General features: G+C 51.2%; 7 protein-coding genes across 7 annotated transcripts; 3 read left to right on the top strand and 4 right to left on the bottom strand.

The window, feature by feature from the left end:
* Window positions 1-1,543: 1,543 nt before the first annotated feature.
* On the top strand, window positions 1,544-2,148 carry M431DRAFT_91333 (hypothetical protein; the record flags this gene model as incomplete). Its single annotated transcript, XM_024924253.1, has 2 exons — window positions 1,544-1,699; window positions 1,783-2,148. The coding sequence occupies 2 exons, from the start codon at window positions 1,544-1,546 to the stop codon at window positions 2,146-2,148; spliced, it is 522 nt and encodes a 173-aa protein (XP_024772149.1).
* A 1,973-nt stretch (window positions 2,149-4,121) lies between these two features.
* Window positions 4,122-5,196, bottom strand: M431DRAFT_91517 (hypothetical protein; the record flags this gene model as incomplete). Its single annotated transcript, XM_024924271.1, has 3 exons — window positions 4,122-4,631; window positions 4,726-5,016; window positions 5,104-5,196. 3 exons carry the CDS (start codon window positions 5,194-5,196, stop codon window positions 4,122-4,124), a joined length of 894 nt encoding a protein of 297 aa, XP_024772150.1.
* Window positions 5,197-7,024: 1,828 nt separating this feature from the next.
* Window positions 7,025-8,425, bottom strand: M431DRAFT_484497 (hypothetical protein; the record flags this gene model as incomplete). Its single annotated transcript, XM_024916201.1, has 3 exons — window positions 7,025-7,678; window positions 7,916-7,947; window positions 8,347-8,425. The coding sequence occupies 3 exons, from the start codon at window positions 8,423-8,425 to the stop codon at window positions 7,025-7,027; spliced, it is 765 nt and encodes a 254-aa protein (XP_024772151.1).
* A 473-nt stretch (window positions 8,426-8,898) lies between these two features.
* M431DRAFT_510643 (hypothetical protein) lies at window positions 8,899-10,378 on the bottom strand. The gene is made up of 2 exons (XM_024919516.1): window positions 9,852-10,378; window positions 8,899-9,778 (listed from the first exon to the last, which is right to left on the bottom strand). Exons 1-2 carry the CDS (start codon window positions 10,075-10,077, stop codon window positions 9,372-9,374), a joined length of 633 nt encoding a protein of 210 aa, XP_024772152.1. The 5' UTR covers window positions 10,078-10,378; the 3' UTR covers window positions 8,899-9,371.
* Window positions 10,379-11,201: 823 nt separating this feature from the next.
* M431DRAFT_218937 (hypothetical protein) lies at window positions 11,202-13,224 on the top strand. The gene is made up of 5 exons (XM_024913551.1): window positions 11,202-11,451; window positions 11,536-11,615; window positions 11,676-12,256; window positions 12,310-12,469; window positions 12,534-13,224. Exons 1-5 carry the CDS (start codon window positions 11,387-11,389, stop codon window positions 13,214-13,216), a joined length of 1,569 nt encoding a protein of 522 aa, XP_024772153.1. The 5' UTR covers window positions 11,202-11,386; the 3' UTR covers window positions 13,217-13,224.
* A 1,016-nt stretch (window positions 13,225-14,240) lies between these two features.
* On the bottom strand, window positions 14,241-14,686 carry M431DRAFT_91339 (hypothetical protein; the record flags this gene model as incomplete). The annotated part of the gene is made up of 2 exons (XM_024924254.1): window positions 14,241-14,508; window positions 14,610-14,686. The coding sequence occupies 2 exons, from the start codon at window positions 14,684-14,686 to the stop codon at window positions 14,241-14,243; spliced, it is 345 nt and encodes a 114-aa protein (XP_024772154.1).
* A 333-nt stretch (window positions 14,687-15,019) lies between these two features.
* On the top strand, window positions 15,020-16,381 carry M431DRAFT_7879 (hypothetical protein; the record flags this gene model as incomplete). Its single annotated transcript, XM_024922745.1, has 7 exons — window positions 15,020-15,031; window positions 15,088-15,196; window positions 15,280-15,345; window positions 15,406-15,500; window positions 15,824-15,920; window positions 15,981-16,209; window positions 16,279-16,381. The coding sequence occupies 7 exons, from the start codon at window positions 15,020-15,022 to the stop codon at window positions 16,379-16,381; spliced, it is 711 nt and encodes a 236-aa protein (XP_024772155.1).
* Between the last annotated feature and the right edge of the window lie 100 nt (window positions 16,382-16,481).

Raw genomic sequence — 16,481 nt, forward strand, 5'->3', positions numbered from 1 at the left:
TGATTTTCATTGCTGCGGGCGCCTGAAAGGTAGCAATGGGAGAATGGCTGGCGGACAAGACGTCTCAGTCGGCAAGGGAGAGTTACTGTACATTTAGTCATAGAATTGGGGTGTCAAGCGTCGAAAGAGGGGGTGTGCCAACTGAGAACGGCATCCCCGGACGGGGTGGTATCGTGAGATGAGAAAGAGAAGAGACGGGAGCGCACAGATTGGGCGGCGCAAGGCGCTCCTCTGGTTGGGCAAGGTCACGATGGTATCTCATCGCCTATTAGCTCCATTCAAAGGGACACGGGTCATTTCACGATGGCTTCGCTGGCATGCGTAACCAGAGTCATTAGCATATGTGCCGCAAATTTCTAGGGGGCTCGGGTTAGTTGTATTGTTATTGAACCAAGCCTGGGAAGTCGAGGTATCGTGTATGGACTTACACGATGGATACCAACTACACCTTCCACACGACAACAGTTGAAACGGTCTTTAGAAGCATTGGAACAGGAGCATGGAAAGTTCTTGAGCCGGATAGGAAGCGGTACTAAGCCGTAGATTCTCGCCGATACGGACTGACCCACCGCTAGAGCCGAAGATCGAGATGCTATATTCAGCATCTAGCTTCCAATTACAAGGATCATCGCCATCCTGCGTCAGGATGAACAATGAGTTGCCGAGAGGCGGGCGAGCGGGTTGTCGAACAAACGGCCCAGGGTTGACCGGACTTTGGTAACTTGGGGCGAGGCTGGAGCCCGTTATGGCGGTTGCTCGAGAGCGCGTGAGGGCAAATACGATGACCTGGTATGAGGCGACATTCCAGAGCGATTAGGCGCAGGCTTGAGGGCGAGACATGGCGAATCAAGACGAGCTGTATTAGGGGGTGCAAGGAGCCAAAGGAGGGGAGCTGGGCAGAGCAAGGCAGAAGTTGAAGAGGTTTGAGTTTCTGAGCAAACCAGCTGGTTCTAGATCTGGGAAGTTCCCGATAAGTCAGGCTCACGTGTTGGCAGAATCTTCAGCACCTTCCCTCGCCGTTCTGTTGTTGGTATCGAGGCAGGCACTACCCCACAGCACCGAGATGCGCCTGCCGGAGCCACGGCAGAGCTGGTGTGGGGCTGTTGCTAGTCGGCAGGTGCGGTGCATGTGCTTGCCTTTTAGTCCATGGCGGGGCGCAAGGCCTGGCCTGTCGCAAACCTACTTGCACATGTAAACATCACCAGCTTCAGCTTCTGTCAGGCTCTCCAAAACACCATCCACCTCAATCGACACATGCAAAAGCTGCAACACTCGTCGATCGTGGCTGAAGTGCTGTAGAGCTGGAGACGACGGACACACACAGCTCCCTACCCTCAAGCTCTCACTCAAACTCGCACTCGCACTCGCACGCGGGCTCGCACCAGCCCTCCGCGAGACAATACGAGACCACAAAACACCACGGCATCTTCCCCACATTCTCCAGCCAGAGACCTCTCCACGAATCGGGCTTGGGCTCATCCTATTTTGCCTTCCATCCTCCCAACTCCTCCCGAAATCTCGGCATCGTGAACTCCGGGCCCCAATGGCTACCAGAACGGGTTCGGCCGGCACGGCCACCTATGCCGACTGCGTCGATTCGCTGCGCAACTCTCTCAAATTCCTTGAGGCCTCCGTGGAGACCATTGACCGTGGCGTATCTGACTTCCCGCGCCTTGTGAACGTCCTCAAGACAGTTCGAGTATGTGCTCCTCCCTGTTGCCCAGCTGCGTTCGACAATACGTTGTGCATTATCGTTGACCTGGCCACCCCCCCCTTTCGTAGCATTACGAACTCATTCCCCAGCCCACACTCGCTGCTGCTGAGGCTTCCCTGCGCGACGAAATTGGGCCCTACATCGCCTTTCTTCTCAGCCGCGCCGATGCTCAAGTTGAACGTCAGGAACGCCGCATTGAGACGCTCAAAGCCCGGGCTGAGTTACAGCAAGGACGGTTAACTAGGCCTGATGAACCAGCACGCAGCGCATCTAAGCCTGCTTCTACAAGGAGCCGGCAGCTCCGAGGCCAGGACAAGCTGCGCGCTCGGATTGTGCGCCAGCGTAAGGAAGCTCTACGTTATGGCATTGAGAGATTGGAGCTAGAGGTGCTCCAGAAAGAAAGAGAACTGAGAAAGCGGCTGGAGAACCGATAGTGAGGTGCAAGAGTAGGCAGCTCTGCGTGCCATCATGATAGCTAAAGGTAATCTACTCGTGTGGAACTGTCAAAAGACGACCCGTCTCTTGGATAGGTGTACGACCAGAGACACCCAAAAGCAGCGCCTCTGAGCCCTTGCCTCTCACCCTCCTCAACCACCACGACAACGCCGGCAGGATCGGCTTTCACGATGCCTTTGTCTCCGCGAAATCTTGCCCGCATACCGGTCTGACGAGCAATGCCCGCCCTCCGATTGCGCTTGGGCAAACCTGCCTCTTGCGCGCACGCGTTTGAGGCCGCCATGTCTCGCCCTATCAGCTTTGAGCATTTCCCCTTCCCGCCAGAGTTTGAGGGCTCCCTCCCTGGTTTTGGAGGCAGTGGTCTGGGCCCGCCGTCTGAGCTTCGTATCTCAGTAACATGTTGTTATGGGCTATTATGTTACTACTATTAGCTTTACGAGCACGACTTTTGATGAACACATTTAATCACCACACCTCCTCCTTGCATGCCTCGTGAGCTTCCGCATTTGGCAATCTCCTTTTGCCTTCTCTCCCTTGTGAAATTAGCTGTTTGAAGATGTTTAATTTTTTTTCAAAATTTTTTTCCCCCTCTCTCCCGTCACGAAGCTTTACTAGCTCAGCTTTCCCAACAGTATCACTTGGAATCCCACTCCCATTTCCTGCAGCCCATCGTGTGCTTACAATCACACCCTTCGTAGCTGTTATAGTGAGTAGCCAAAAGTCTGCGACCATCCCTATTAGTTCCACCAGAACTCATATATTGTAAAAAATCATAATTAAATCCACCAAAATAATCAGCAATGGAAAGATTGCTTGCACTTGGGAAAATAGGTATTATCTATTTCTCGAGAGAATTCAAGTCTTTTAAACGTCATCTTTCGGGGGCTATAGGGTGATAGAAGTTCAACGAAATGCCCCCCCCCATACCAATTTTGCTTCAAGGTGGTCGCAGACTTTTGTCCACCAACTGTACCAAGCATAAACAACCAACTTCACAAGACATACAACTGTTACCAAGCACAACCAACCAACTTCACAACTTAGACATACAAGTGCACATTGCAACCAAAAGTCAGGTATCATTTCAAACTTTCATTCCAACATCACCCCATCGCAATTGCATGGGCAGACATTGACCCTACTTTTTCTACCAACAGCGCCAATTCCGTATCTGCCTTTCTTTCTTGCAAGCCCGGATTCTTTTCTTTCTTTTCTTTTTTATCGGAGCAATTCGCATACGTACACATTTGGCCCTCCCCTCCGTTCAGTCTCCCCGCCAAAGAAGAAATGGATAAAAAAGAAAACACAGGACGAAAAAAACAATAGATCGTAGCCTAAAAAAAGGGAGAGAGAAAGAAAAAGCCACCGTGTCTAGCTGCCTTCTTTTTGATTCCACGTTTTGGTAGAGGGGGATATATGTAGAAGTCATAAAGATAAAAAAGGAGTTTTTCCAGCAGCAGATGGTAGCGTAAGAAGGGGACGAAATAACAAAATGGACAGAAAAAAAAAACCGTCTCGTACGTCGATGATAAGATGGACAAAAGAAGAGCAATGAAAAAAGAATCAACTTGGAAACAACAGAGACAAAGAGCCAAAACAGGAAGAGGCAATGCTGACGCGTTTGCCCCCTCCGGTGTAGTAGGCGATTCTCCATGAGTGGTCTCGTCCAAATATACTCCATCCAATATATATCCCTGGCCCGATTGCGCAAAAAATTCCCGGGAGTCGTGACTCTAAGGCGTGAACAAAAACAACCAACACAACGTCAAGTGAGATGAGAGAGAGAGAGCGCGGGAGAGTAAAAGGGAAGGGGGACAAGGGTATATGTGAAGATGGTAGCCCAGACCCGTAGGTGTGTCACTACCTCCATCCAAAGGTTGTCCAATTCGAACATCCATGAAGGGCTCACGTTCCCAGATATGTACTCTCCGCTTGGATATTTTGTCATGGCTCATAACAGAATGAGATAGTTGCTGGGTGCGATACCAGTCTCTCCGGTTTCTTTTCGCGCTTGCCACCATCGACCACTGACATCGGATACTTCTAGGATTTCGTGCTTTGCGAAGGAGATCTCGTTGGCGTCGTCGGGGTTGGCCTCGTAGCTGTAAATGGCCTTTGCTCGATAGGGATATTCGGTGGGTGGTACTACTTCAGCGTCAGGGCCCGTCACCTTGATCTGGGCCGGTCCAGCACCAAAGCCAGGAACGTTGGAGCCGCGTCCTCCACCGACTTGAGAGGCGCCGCCAACGGGAGAAGGATTTTCGAAGCCATTGAGCTGGGCAGATGTGTACATTTGCGGAGGCTGGACAGAATTGGACGTCTCGGGACGGCCCATGCCTCCGCCATAGTTGCTCATGGTTTGTCGCTGCATGGTGGCCGATTCCTTGGTCAGGGCGAAGGAGTCCAGGAAAGCACGGGGAGTAGCAGAAGGTGTTGATCCAAAGTACAGAGTCCACACGAGCTGTGAGCGCATTACATGTTAACATCCGCCAAGTGTGAAAAAGAATGTCACCCAAAGGAAAATAAAACAACCAGCGTGGATTGGGACAACGTACCACAACCATGGACAGGAGGATAAAGCCAGCAGCCGCAGCCTCTCTAGCTCCGTTCTTTGAGTATACCAGCGAGTTGACGGACGAGGTTACCAGCACCATGCCTCCAGCAGTGTATCCCGTAATCGCCACATGATAGGTTTGAATTGTGTCGCTGCCGACAACATAGAAAATGCCGATGATCAGGAAGAAGCTGTATATACTTGCCCACCAAGCGAACTTGGGGAATGGGTCGTCGGATGTCTCTTGAATCTGGCCGATGACGCATCCGACAATGGTGATAAGCCACGCAAGCTAGACAAGCCGTTAGCTCTGACGCTTACCATTTCGATTCAACGCGGCGGCGAGAAAAGGGGGGAAGGGCTGCGGGACGGAACGCACAAAAGCAATAGACGTGGTGGCGAGCGCAAACGGGTCTCCCAAAATGTTGCCAGACTGGAAGCCTCGTCGTCTGTAGATGTTGGAGTGATCCATTTTGAGTATTGACGGCGAAGTAACCGAGTACGGGGGCATAAGAGAGTTAGCCAGCTTGTCGGTCGGGGGGTCGAGCGGCCGAATGCGACAGTCGACGGCGTAATTGGGTGCGCTTTAGGGAAAGAGTGTCGTTGAGGGTCGAGGCGATTGTCGATCAGGCGGGAGAAGAACAGACTGGACGTGTTTATTTTTGGGGGGCGTTTGTGTAATGCGCGTAGCTGGTGTCCGGCACAGCCGACAGGAGAACGAGTGAAGAGAGAAAAAGAAAAAAAAGAAAGGAAAAGCGACGGCGTCAGACGTGAATTCGCGAGGGTCGCCGAGTCGTCAAGAGAGGATTGAAAGAAAGAAAAAAAATGGCGGATGTCGGTGCAAGATGGAGAAATGGCACGGATTGAAGGGGGGAGAAAAGGAAAACGGCTGCGGTGGAGTTGGTGCGACGGGGTTTGGCACCAAAAAGACAGTGGAAGACCAGGTGGAGGATGTTTGGCAGCACAGGCGTCAACGGTGGGTGCAGATCCGCCGGGACAGAATTCCTAGGGACGGCGCTTGCGACGATGGAGACAGTACAGTATGTAGGTAAGGTGAGGAGATCAAATGCAAAGGAGACGGATGGACGACGTGGCGATGCAAGAAACACGAACAGGGCTGGGCTAGCTGCAAACCCGTTGAGTTTGTGCAGGTTTCGAAGGAAAACAGGGAGACGACTGGAGCGAGGATTGCAGTACCAGCCAGCACGACAATTGGAGTTAGCACTCAACAATGCAGCCACTGCAGAGAGCGAGTACTTCCATGGTAGTTCGCCCTGTAAGGTACCAGACAGTGCCTGTGCCTTGTGCCTGTACCTGTGCCCTGTGCGCTGAGGCTCGCTCTGGGTAAGCAATCAGTGGAGGTCGGGTACTGTACTTGCATTGATAGCTGCCATGGCATGCATGTACCTCCTCGTGCCTGTATTATGCGCGAGGAGTCCGGTGGCCACTAGCGCTTCTAATTCGCAGCCGGGATGTGGCCGGGCCTGGCGATTGGGTGCAGGGTTTAGTGCCAGTAATAATATACGGAGTACATGGACATTGAGTGCTTTGCAGGATGCGGTTGATGGTGTCGTATCGAGTGGCTCGGCTGTGCGAAATGAAAGGTTCAAGCATGCAGGCTGGCTGAACTGATCAATAGGATCAATTCATGGACTGGAAGGCGGAGGCTGAGCACGGCGCTGCAGGTGTTATTTGGTGTTACGTACGAGTACAAGCCGGAGCTGGTACATTGAGCACATGTACTTGGCTTTTTCACTGCGACAAAGCTGATCCAATTGATCCAATCATGGATATTGAATGCACATCAATTGATGCTGCACAAAGACAATAGGGAAATCACGAGCGCTTCTTGCTAATCTCAAGGATGTTCTTACATCCAATCTTTTTTCTTCTGCTACTGTTACTCATCTCATCTCACAGGTACCCTCCTGATTGCGCGCCACGGGATTGAACTCGGGACAGGAATGGTAGTGGAAGCTCCTTTGCTGCGGCCTTTCCCAGGAATGCACTCCACGATGCTTCAAGTGACGATTCATTTTTCACTGCTCTGCGTCTGTCGTCATTCGCTTCCCCGCCACAATTCGGTTCCGCCGCCCTTGCATGTCATGCAGCGAAAACGCCGGGAAAAGAAGAAGCCGTGACAATCATTGGGCTTGAAAGGTTCGCGCACGTCTTCTGCAAAAGGTACGTACGAATACTTGTACACCAAACTGTTTGTGCAAAAGTGCCAAGTGAAGGCCTTAGCTACCATGGGCAATGGTCCGCTGTTGCAAAAACATGTAATCAATCATTGAGCGGTGTCAGCGAGCCTCTTCCGCTCTTCCGGCAGTGATTATTTTCTCTCTTTCCTTTTTTTTTTCTTTTCTTCTTCTTGCGTTTCTCTTCCCGTGCTTTCTCACCAATCGGGCGCTGACCATGGCGACGGTCTGAGATTCGGCGGCGTGTCTCGCGCCAGCACTAACACGCTCACGATAGGTGGCGACCCTGGCCTTGGAAAATGCAGGGGAATCATGCGCTCCTCCACAACGAGTTTCAAGCTTCGACTGCCCCCACTTAACACGGGCCTTGCAGCCGTTGATGGCCTGCGAGGCCAATGCCTTGTTCGAGGGAACTGGACTGTGAGCGAGGCACCTACGGCTACGGTAACATACGAAGTGGTAAGTGTATCTACAGTAGAAGCTGCCTGTGCTTTGGATTCGAGCCTCGGCTACACCGGTAGACGCCTGTACACAGATCATGTATGCTTGTAAGCCGGCATCCTGCTTGAACGGCACCTCGTTGACTGGCGCCGCTCCACTTGTCTTTCGACCTGATGCGCGCGGAGAATGTCGTGCATCTGCATCTCTTTCCTCCGCTGGACATGTTCCAGTGCTGTCACGGAACTGCACTACGGAGCAGATCTGCATGAGGCTGCCGTCTTGCCCGGCTTGTGTTCCGGTTTGCAGGCGCTTGGCCTGGAGCAGCACGAGTATTGGATGCAAGTCGATCTGTGCCTCCAGGTTTCGGCAAGCCGTAGCTCACTATCTCGACTGCATCGCAAAGCTACAGTTTTGATGTTGGAAGAGCCATCCATCCTTACTTGACGCCTAGGTGTTGAGACAAGCAGACCAAGATATTCTTGATGTTGCTACTTCAGTGTTTGTAGAGTAATCCAAGTGCAAGGACCGCCGCGTGTACCAATACAGTCATACCCAGGTACCAAGGATCTGGGTACGAGTAGAGCCTAGTAATTACAGTATCTAGATGGGTAATCTCGCAGATTAGCAGCCAAGGACATCCTTGACGATCAAACTATTGACGGTTAGTATACGAGTACGTCTACTGTAGAACCTGTATTACCGTGACCGTAGCAGTAATTAGAATAAAATGGTATCGGTGAAATTCCCCGATTTAACACGTGAGAAAGACAGTAGCAAAATGAAAAATTATTTAGAAAAAATTCCTTTCAACCTCCAAACTCTCCTCCTCCACAAGGCTACAAAAATGACTTCTAAAACCTGTGACATTGAAATTGAAACTCGCCAGTCCCCATCAAACCCCTGACTAGGCCCAGTTTTGATCCATTTGGCGGCCTCTTTTAGCCTGGCACCAGCCCAGCCCAGCGGGACCCGAGGGTACGTACCGCGCTGCCGGTTCATTGGCTGCTGTCCGGCACGTGTATGTGGGGGGTTTCTAGAAAATGTTCCTTTTGACAATGGCATTGCCGGGAGTTGAATCTGTTCGAAACCAAGACGCCACGGAGTGCCGGCAGTGACAGCCTTTTTTTTTTTTTTTTTTTTCTTTTTTTGGCTGGGCTGAATGGCGGGTTTGGGTCTTGTGATTGACTCCCTTAGCCTGTGATAGCTGTTACATGAAGTCTGAATAGGAGGGTGTTCTCACGCGACCTTGGAAATAGGGCATGGGTGGAAAGTTTGATTCGGCTGAGAGTTGCCGTTCTGTGAAGTATCTTCTCTTTAAGTTCGCTCAAACGAAATAGAGAGGGAGATGGGGATACGCGTGGCGCTATCGGTGTCATTTTTCGATCCATCTGAGTTGCTGAAACGCGGGGACCAAGGATCCGGAGGTTGAAGCACCACGAGTTTGAACTTATCAGGAGATTTACTCTCTATGACGACTGCTAGCATACAATCGGAGTGCTTTCATTGGACCATCTGCTTTTTCAAGATAATTCTCGTAAGCGGGGGATTTATATTGACTTTGTATAATCTAGCCGAAGTCTCCTCATCATCGGCTTCAGGATACTTCGAAACCGGGGAGAACGGCGGCCTCTAGTCTAACACGGGGTATCTATTTCTCATAATGCGTTTCTTTTCATTTCCAGTCTCATAACTCATCTTGTCACCATGTGTCTAGGTCGGTTTGATCATCTTCTCGGCTAATATCCAACTGCATCACCTGGTCGCTCAATAGCCGGGAATAGTGTCTTCCGCCCACTTCTGGCACTATGGCTGGGCCAATGCGAAACTTGGTTCGGGGGATCAGTGACGCTCTTCGTCGTCATACCACTGAATACCTTCATGGAACAAAATCTCGTTGTCAAAAGCAAACTGTAGTTGGACGGCCAACATCGAATCCCCTCCCTCATTTAGAGGATGGTGACTCGGATGTCCAGAGTTGAATAGCATGCACTCCATTGACATACTCAGCTCATTCTTCTTGCTTCTCCTCTTCAATGATTCGCTCTCTTCTTCTCACTTCACGCTCCACCCTCTGGATCTTACCCTCGGTGTGCGCCAATACCTGAGAGTTCACCACTGCGCCGTTTTCGTACCACGATCGTACAAGCGCCTCGCTCCTACTTCGTAGAGCAGAAATCTCGGCAGCTTGCGCAATCTGCGTAGCTTCAATGGCCTTCATGCGCTGCGTGAGCGAGATCAAACTCGCACTGGTAGAGGACTCAGGGATAGGGATGTCCTTGACGGCGGTGAGGGCGGAGAGCGTAGCGGGGAACGACGAGGCGGCGGAGAGGACGATGGATTGGACAGCCTCCGAGTCGAGCTGGGAGGGAGGTTGGGAGGGAAGAGGAGCGTGGAAGAGATCTGGGTTTGATTTGTCTAATCGCGCCAAAGGGGTTAGAAAACGTCCCCTTCAAGAGAGGGGTTCTTCGCTGGACTGGACTTGACTGACAGATCTTGAGAAGCTCTGCATAGACGCGGATCTGAGAAATCATTCTACTGAATCGCCGTTCTAAGCCGTCCATCTTTGCAAGGGCAGCGTCATGCTGAGTCTGGCTTGAAAAGGGCGAGGCGGTGGTGCCGTAGAGGAGATGCTCGATTCGCAGGAGACGTGATTCGAGCAGAGAGATGGTCGCGAGGGTCGTTTTGTCGAGGGGATCGTCCATTTCCACCGACATTTTGCGTATTGGCAGGCAGCGGCCTGTGAGTTAAAGGCGACGAATAAGGGCGTTTGCTCTGCGGTTTGCGGGTTACAATTGAGTGAAGAAGGGGAAGCTGGTTGCACTATGACGCTTTGGAGTAGCTGCCAGAGTGAAGCTCCATCTGCGTTGGTGGGCTAGCGCAGTGTGCTGTGATTCGTTGGATTTTTTGAGTGCGCCTGCTGCAAGCACTTGAATGTTAGTGCCAGCCAGCGGTGTCAATGACACGCACATCTGCAGCAGCATAAGCTATCCATGGATTAAAATATAAATGAGGCGCCTGTTGTATCAATGATGGTTATTGTAAGATTACGGAAGTCTCTACGCTATTAATATTTCTGGGTAACATGCATGTATCTGGAGATATCGCCAAGCCGCAGTTGTATCACAGCACGGACACGTGCCTCTTAGACGCCCTGTTTCTGCCGAGAGACCGCCACATCAAATTGGCGGGCTAAGGTGTGCAAAGTGCTTCATTGAAACAAATACTACGACGTAGAGAGTATGGATCGCCGCAAAGCAGCCTTTCTGCAAAATATCCATCAGGCACCGCTGCTCTATCCGTCCCATCAATGCGTTGCGTGCCGAATCGGTGGCTTTGAACCAACCAACCACAAGGCTAGAACTGAGTACAGTTGCATCCGTGCCTGGACGGGTCCTCAGCGGGAAAAGTCTTGCCTGTAAGACAAAGCACAGCATGGGAAAGGCCATCAATACGAGGCCATGGAGCAATGACAACGCAAATACAAATACTGTATATATTTGACTTCACTGTACTCTCTGCCTGTTGTTTTCGGCGACAGATGCATCGGAAAGAATACGGAGTGGCGCAATCGCGATAAGATGTGGCCATGTGCCCCAAGCCTCGTGATTGGTTGCGGATGCCGGCCGTTTGGGTCCGGAGACGCCCCGCTGTGAAATGCAGTCACTGTCGGAGACGCCAGGCCAGCGCAGCGCTTTCAATAGGGCGCAGGCTTAGTAGAAACCCCCGGCCAGGGCCAATTTGGCAGCGGTCATCACAATCTTCAACCTCACCTCATCTGGCAGCCAGCCGCCGCTCGTTCGCCATCATCCCTCCGACGCTCGCTATTACCGCAGACACGCATCGCCACCCTCTAGATCGCTTGTATTAAGTGTCGTACGCCGGCTACCATCTGCGATCCCCGGAGATTGGCACCGACAGCTGGTCACTCGACCAACTTCCGGCTGAGTACCAGCCAGAGGGTTGCGACACTAGGACCGTTGGGCGGCGCGTCTGCCCACTGAGTAAGCCGTATTGGGACCGGCTATGACGAACTACCAATCCATCTCAGATAGGGCCGCCTCTCCTGGGGGCTCCAGCAGCATGTCAAGGTGAGTCGAGGCGAGTCTGAGGACTCTGGCTGTTCGCATTGGAGTGACCGACCGATCGACTGACTTCTCTCTTCCGGCTCATAGATCGCGACGCCGAGCCGGTAAAGACGGCCATGGCGGGCAGGCCTCTATGTTTAGTAGCATCGTCAACCTGCTGAATACAAGTTCGCGACCCCTACCTTCGATTTTTACACCGTCGAAACGCTACTAACTTGGTTGCGCAGTCGTTGGAGCCGGCACGCTTGCCATGCCTTCAGTTTTATCGCACATGGGAATTATGCTAGGAACTCTTCTTATCCTCTGGTCTGGATTCACCTCTGCGTTTGGCCTCTACCTCCAGTCCCGATGCGCGCGTTACCTCGACCGCGGAACATCGTCCTTTTTCGCCCTGTCCCAGATGACATACCCAAATGCGTCTGTCATCTTTGACGCGGCTATCGCTATTAAATGCTTCGGCGTTGGAGTGTCATACATGATCATCATAGGCGACCTTATGCCTGGAGTTGCCTTGGGCTTCAACAGCAACGCGGACAAGATTCCCTATTTGGTAGACCGGCATTTTTGGATCACTGCTTTTATGCTCCTGGTCATTCCTCTGAGCTTCTTGAAGCGACTCGACTCACTCAAGTATACCAGCATCGTTGCCCTGGTATCTATTGGGTATCTCATCATTCTCGTCATCTATCACTTCTCCGTCGACCCCCATGCCGATCCAAGCAACATTCGAGTCATCCAATGGGCTGGAGCTGTCGAGACCCTCAGCGCACTGCCGGTGGTTGTTTTCGCTTACACATGCCACCAGAACGTACGTTCTCATTCTCTTTCCTGACTGCTATTCAGGTCACTAACTCTATTTAGATGTTCTCCATCATCAACGAAATCAAGGACAACTCCCCACCCAGCATTGTGCGAGTTGTTGGATCCAGTATTGGGTCCGCGGCATCTATCTATGTCTTGGTGGCCATTACCGGGTATATCACTTTTGGTAATGCTATTGTCGGAAACATTGTGTCAATGTGTAAGAATCTCTTGGGATCACGAAAAACACAATGAGCATTTTGTACTAACCTGATGTCCTTTAGACCCCACCGGAGTCGCCTCTACAATTGGCAAGGCAGCAATCGTTGTGCTCGTCCTATTTTCCATTCCTCTACAGGTCCATCCTTGTCGTGCCTCTCTTGATGCCGTCTTCAACTGGCGACCCAACAGGGGCAACTCAAGCGGCGGCCGTGCTGGTTCTCCCTTACTGAACTCGGCACCTGCTCAACGTGGGGACCACGGCAGCACTGCGCCGATGTCTGATCTCAGATTTGCCCTCCTTACTACGATTATTCTCACTCTAGCATATATCACCGCTCTCTCGGTTAGCAGTCTTGACCGTGTTCTTGCCTTCGTTGGGAGCACGGGATCTACATCCATCAGCTTTATTCTACCTGGCCTATTCTATTATAAAATCAGCGACCCCGAAAGCGTCCACCATCAGCGCCTGGCCAAAGAGGACGACGACATGGATGGCTCTGAGGATTCTGATGTTGAGGACTCTGGGGCGCTTGCCCAGAGCACCCACAGTATTCGCAGTGCTGCCAGTGCCGCCAGCGGTCGGAGCGGAAACGCCTTGCGCTGGCGTAGAAAATGGCGATGGGACTTGGAGCATGTCGATAACGGTCTTTTACGAAAGATGGCTCTGGCCCTAGCGATATACGGAATGGTCGTGATGGTGGTTTGCTTGGTCATGAACATTTTCTTCATTACGGCCGCCCACTAAGAGTCATTTGACAGATTATTGTCGTTTTGCCGAGACGCCAACAGAAAGAGTGCCACTCAACCTTTCTTTTTGAAGAGGCGTTTTTTTGATCTTACAAATCATATCACAGAACTTGTTGACATGCCCGGAGTTTAGACAAAGGCGATTTATGGCGTTGATTTCTTTCTTTTTTGGAAACGTGGGTATACTGATGACGAGAGGTGCCGTTTGACAGCGAGTTGTATAGTCACCCTTTTGCGAGGCACGGAGTTCATGATACCAAAGCGCTATCCGTCTCTGCGGGGTGTGGAAATATGCCGTGGCATGAATCACTGAAGAGAGGGAGGGAGGGAGGGACATGGATATCCTTAGAATGATATGATTACTATTAGTAGCGGGGTATATAAAAAAAAAATGACAATAGCCAGCATCTATGATGACTTTTTGGAAGTTTAATTGGCCATGGAGATGATCCGTGAGGTGCGTTCGAATTGGTGACTAGCTCCTGGTCAAAACGTCTTGCAGCGCTGTTCAAGGTTGCCGTTCAAGGTTAGTCCACGCCTGATGGAAAGGCACTGAGGTGTTGCGTGGGATCCTGTGACTCTTTTCGCCTTATTGTCAAATGTGCCGTGTCAAGGTTAAAACGGTCTTGCAGAGCTGCCCATGCTTGATGTGTTGATAATGCGGTTGTCACTGGTATGACGATGTCGGGGTGTTTACCATGACACTTGCGAGGTTGATCTGTCTGACCGGGTGGATTTGGTTAATGTCGTTGTGATGTTGTCGACTCAGCCGTTGACGGGGTAAATTTGATAATGAAAATTACTTCTCAGGCAAATTCCTTCATATCCTGCCTGGAACAGGCCCAAACGCGCGCACATGCCAGATGAGATTTGAGCCAGCTTCATATAACTAAAACGAGCTTGTGGTAGTATTCGCCCCTCTATATCAAAACCATACCAACGCCGTTGAAATGCCCAAAACACATATCATACATTCATCTGCACTCCAGTTTTCACAGCTTCCTCTGCCCCTCACGGATCCTTTATCGAATCCTCACATCGCCCGCATTTACGCTGCCCTTGGACTCGTCTGCCTTTGGAGCAAAGTTCCTCTTTGGCAAGATGCCAACCATGGACAGTAGTCGCCATGCCGTGTCGGTGGGCTGAGCGCCGACACCAATCCAGTACCGTGCACGCTGAGAGTCAAGCTTGATATCCTTGTGCAGTTTGCCAGAGTTGTCATAGGGATCGGGCTTTGGGATAGGGTCGTATGTGCCAATGACTTCGAGAGGACGAGAGTTGCGCGCAGTGCTACAGGGTTTAAAGAAGGAGTGTCAGTCAATTGCGGACATGAACTGATACACGCCACGCAAGGTGGGGGATTTTTTCAATTCAATTGGCTGCGTACGCACCGAGCATGAGCTACGACGATGTTGTAGAAGGGAGAGTTTCGGCGCCCAAATCGGGCGAGACGGATTTTAACGACCATGGCGTAGGTTGGAGGTTCGGCTTGAATGGAGGAGAGCGAAGTCTGATAAAATGCGATTGGCCTCGAAAGATTGGTCGGCAGTGGTGTTTTGGACAGGACTAGAATATTTTGGACCGGAGCTGCAGTTTCGCCGCCCCTGCCAATCAGAGCCAGTGGAGCAGGACCTAGGACCGCTGACATCACGCCGGTATTATAAACGGCAGTCGCTAATCTCCAACGACATCATGACATCCTGGACGCAGGTTTTTGTCCTTATTCGCATCCTTAATTGACCTCTGGTGCAAAATTTACCCTTTGGAGAGCATCTCAGCATTCTCCTCTACACAACTCACAATGGCTATCAAGGTGCTCTCACACTCCGTCTTGTGGCCGAATCTTACAGCGCTAACCTTGTTGTGCAGACTCTCGGCGCAAAAGCTGCAGCGGCTCTGGACCAGGAGCTCATGAGCACTGGCGCCTTTTCCATTGACCAACTCATGGAGCTTGCCGGGCTGGCAGTGTCACAAGCAGGTCAGCACACTCACACTCACCCCAGCCCTCACCTGGTGGGAGGCTATGGAATTGACTGCCCAATACTAAGAGGTCGTCGCTAGTCTATCGTGTCCAGCCCTTGGAGAAAGGCCCAAGAATCCTTGTGGCCTGTGGGCCTGGAAATAATGGTAGTTCCCAAGCTGATATCCTGTTCTTCCAGACTGCCAGCATCTGACCGCAATCCCTAGGCGGAGATGGTCTTGTTGCCGCACGCCATCTATTCTACTATGGTTACAGGCCAACAATCTTTTACCCCAAGAGAAGCAAAAATGAACTTTATCAGGTGAGTCGACGTTCTCAGTTTTGCTCAGCATTGGCCACACTTGTAAACCGGGGAATATGCGAGGACAAGCGATTTTCGACATTTATTCTGCTCATCAACGTGTGCTTCTGGGCATCTTCTTTGGGTTCACAAGAAAGAGACATTGCTGGAGAATGCTTTCTCTTTGATATTCGAAATGTGTCGTCAATCAAAAATTGTCGATGGCTCACTTGTCCTCCACCCTGATTCATCTCTCTCTGTCCCCCCTCTCTCTGAAAATTTCAACTCCTAGAGTTCCCTCTCTGAATGTCTGGAGGATTTCTTTTTTTAACCATGGCTCGTAGCGACTGGCCAAACAACTCGAAGATCTCGACGTTCCATTCGCTGATGATTTCCCAACTGCCATGAAATCAACAGACCATATAGTGGATGCGATATTTGGTTTGTGCCTCGTACCTCGCTCATCCAAACAAGTTTCTCGATGGCTGACGCTTACTCTAGGCTTCAGCTTTTCAGGCGAAGTTCGGGAGCCATTTCCGGATGTAATCAAATCTCTCCAGGAGACCAAAATACCCGTCACCTCAGTGGATGCACCGTCGTCGTGGGATATCGAAAATGGCCCTCCTAAGACGGGATTAGGTAGCTCTTTTATGCCCACAGCTCTTGTCAGCCTCACGGCCCCTAAACCACTGGTCAATCATTTTACTGGCCGGCATTTTGTTGGCGGACGGTACGTACCTCCCGCTTCATGCGTGAACCATCTTCGTCAAAGCCGGCCAACTGACAAGAAGTGTGACAGATTTGTGTCTCCGTCTATTGCCAAAAAATATAACTTCGACGTCCCCCCCTACCAAGGTATTGACCAAATTGTCGAGATAGGACCGTCCGAGCAGAAGCTCTGATTTTTATCCAGGGGGTTAGTCAAATTCCAAAGCGTTCCGCGTGTGCCGTCCTTGTCGTGGCTTTCTGTATCTTGTTTTGTTTCGGCTGCACCTGGCAGTC

The sequence above is a fragment of the Trichoderma harzianum genome (genome assembly GCF_003025095.1).
Source record: "Trichoderma harzianum CBS 226.95 unplaced genomic scaffold M431scaffold_10, whole genome shotgun sequence".
In the NCBI taxonomy this organism is placed as follows: Eukaryota; Fungi; Ascomycota; class Sordariomycetes; order Hypocreales; family Hypocreaceae; genus Trichoderma; species Trichoderma harzianum.

Coding starts and splice junctions, on each gene's coding strand:
- M431DRAFT_218937 (XM_024913551.1), top strand. CDS start 11,387: ATGACGAACTACCAATCCATCTCAGATAGGGCCGCCTCTCCTGGGGGC. Junction 11,616..11,675: donor CGTCAACCTGCTGAATACAA/GTTCGCGACCCC, acceptor TTGGTTGCGCAG/TCGTTGGAGCCGGCACGCTT. Junction 12,470..12,533: donor CGGAAACATTGTGTCAATGT/GTAAGAATCTCT, acceptor GATGTCCTTTAG/ACCCCACCGGAGTCGCCTCT.
- M431DRAFT_510643 (XM_024919516.1), bottom strand. CDS start 10,077: ATGTCGGTGGAAATGGACGATCCCCTCGACAAAACGACCCTCGCGACC. Junction 9,779..9,851: donor TGCAGAGCTTCTCAAGATCT/GTCAGTCAAGTC, acceptor TGGCGCGATTAG/ACAAATCAAACCCAGATCTC.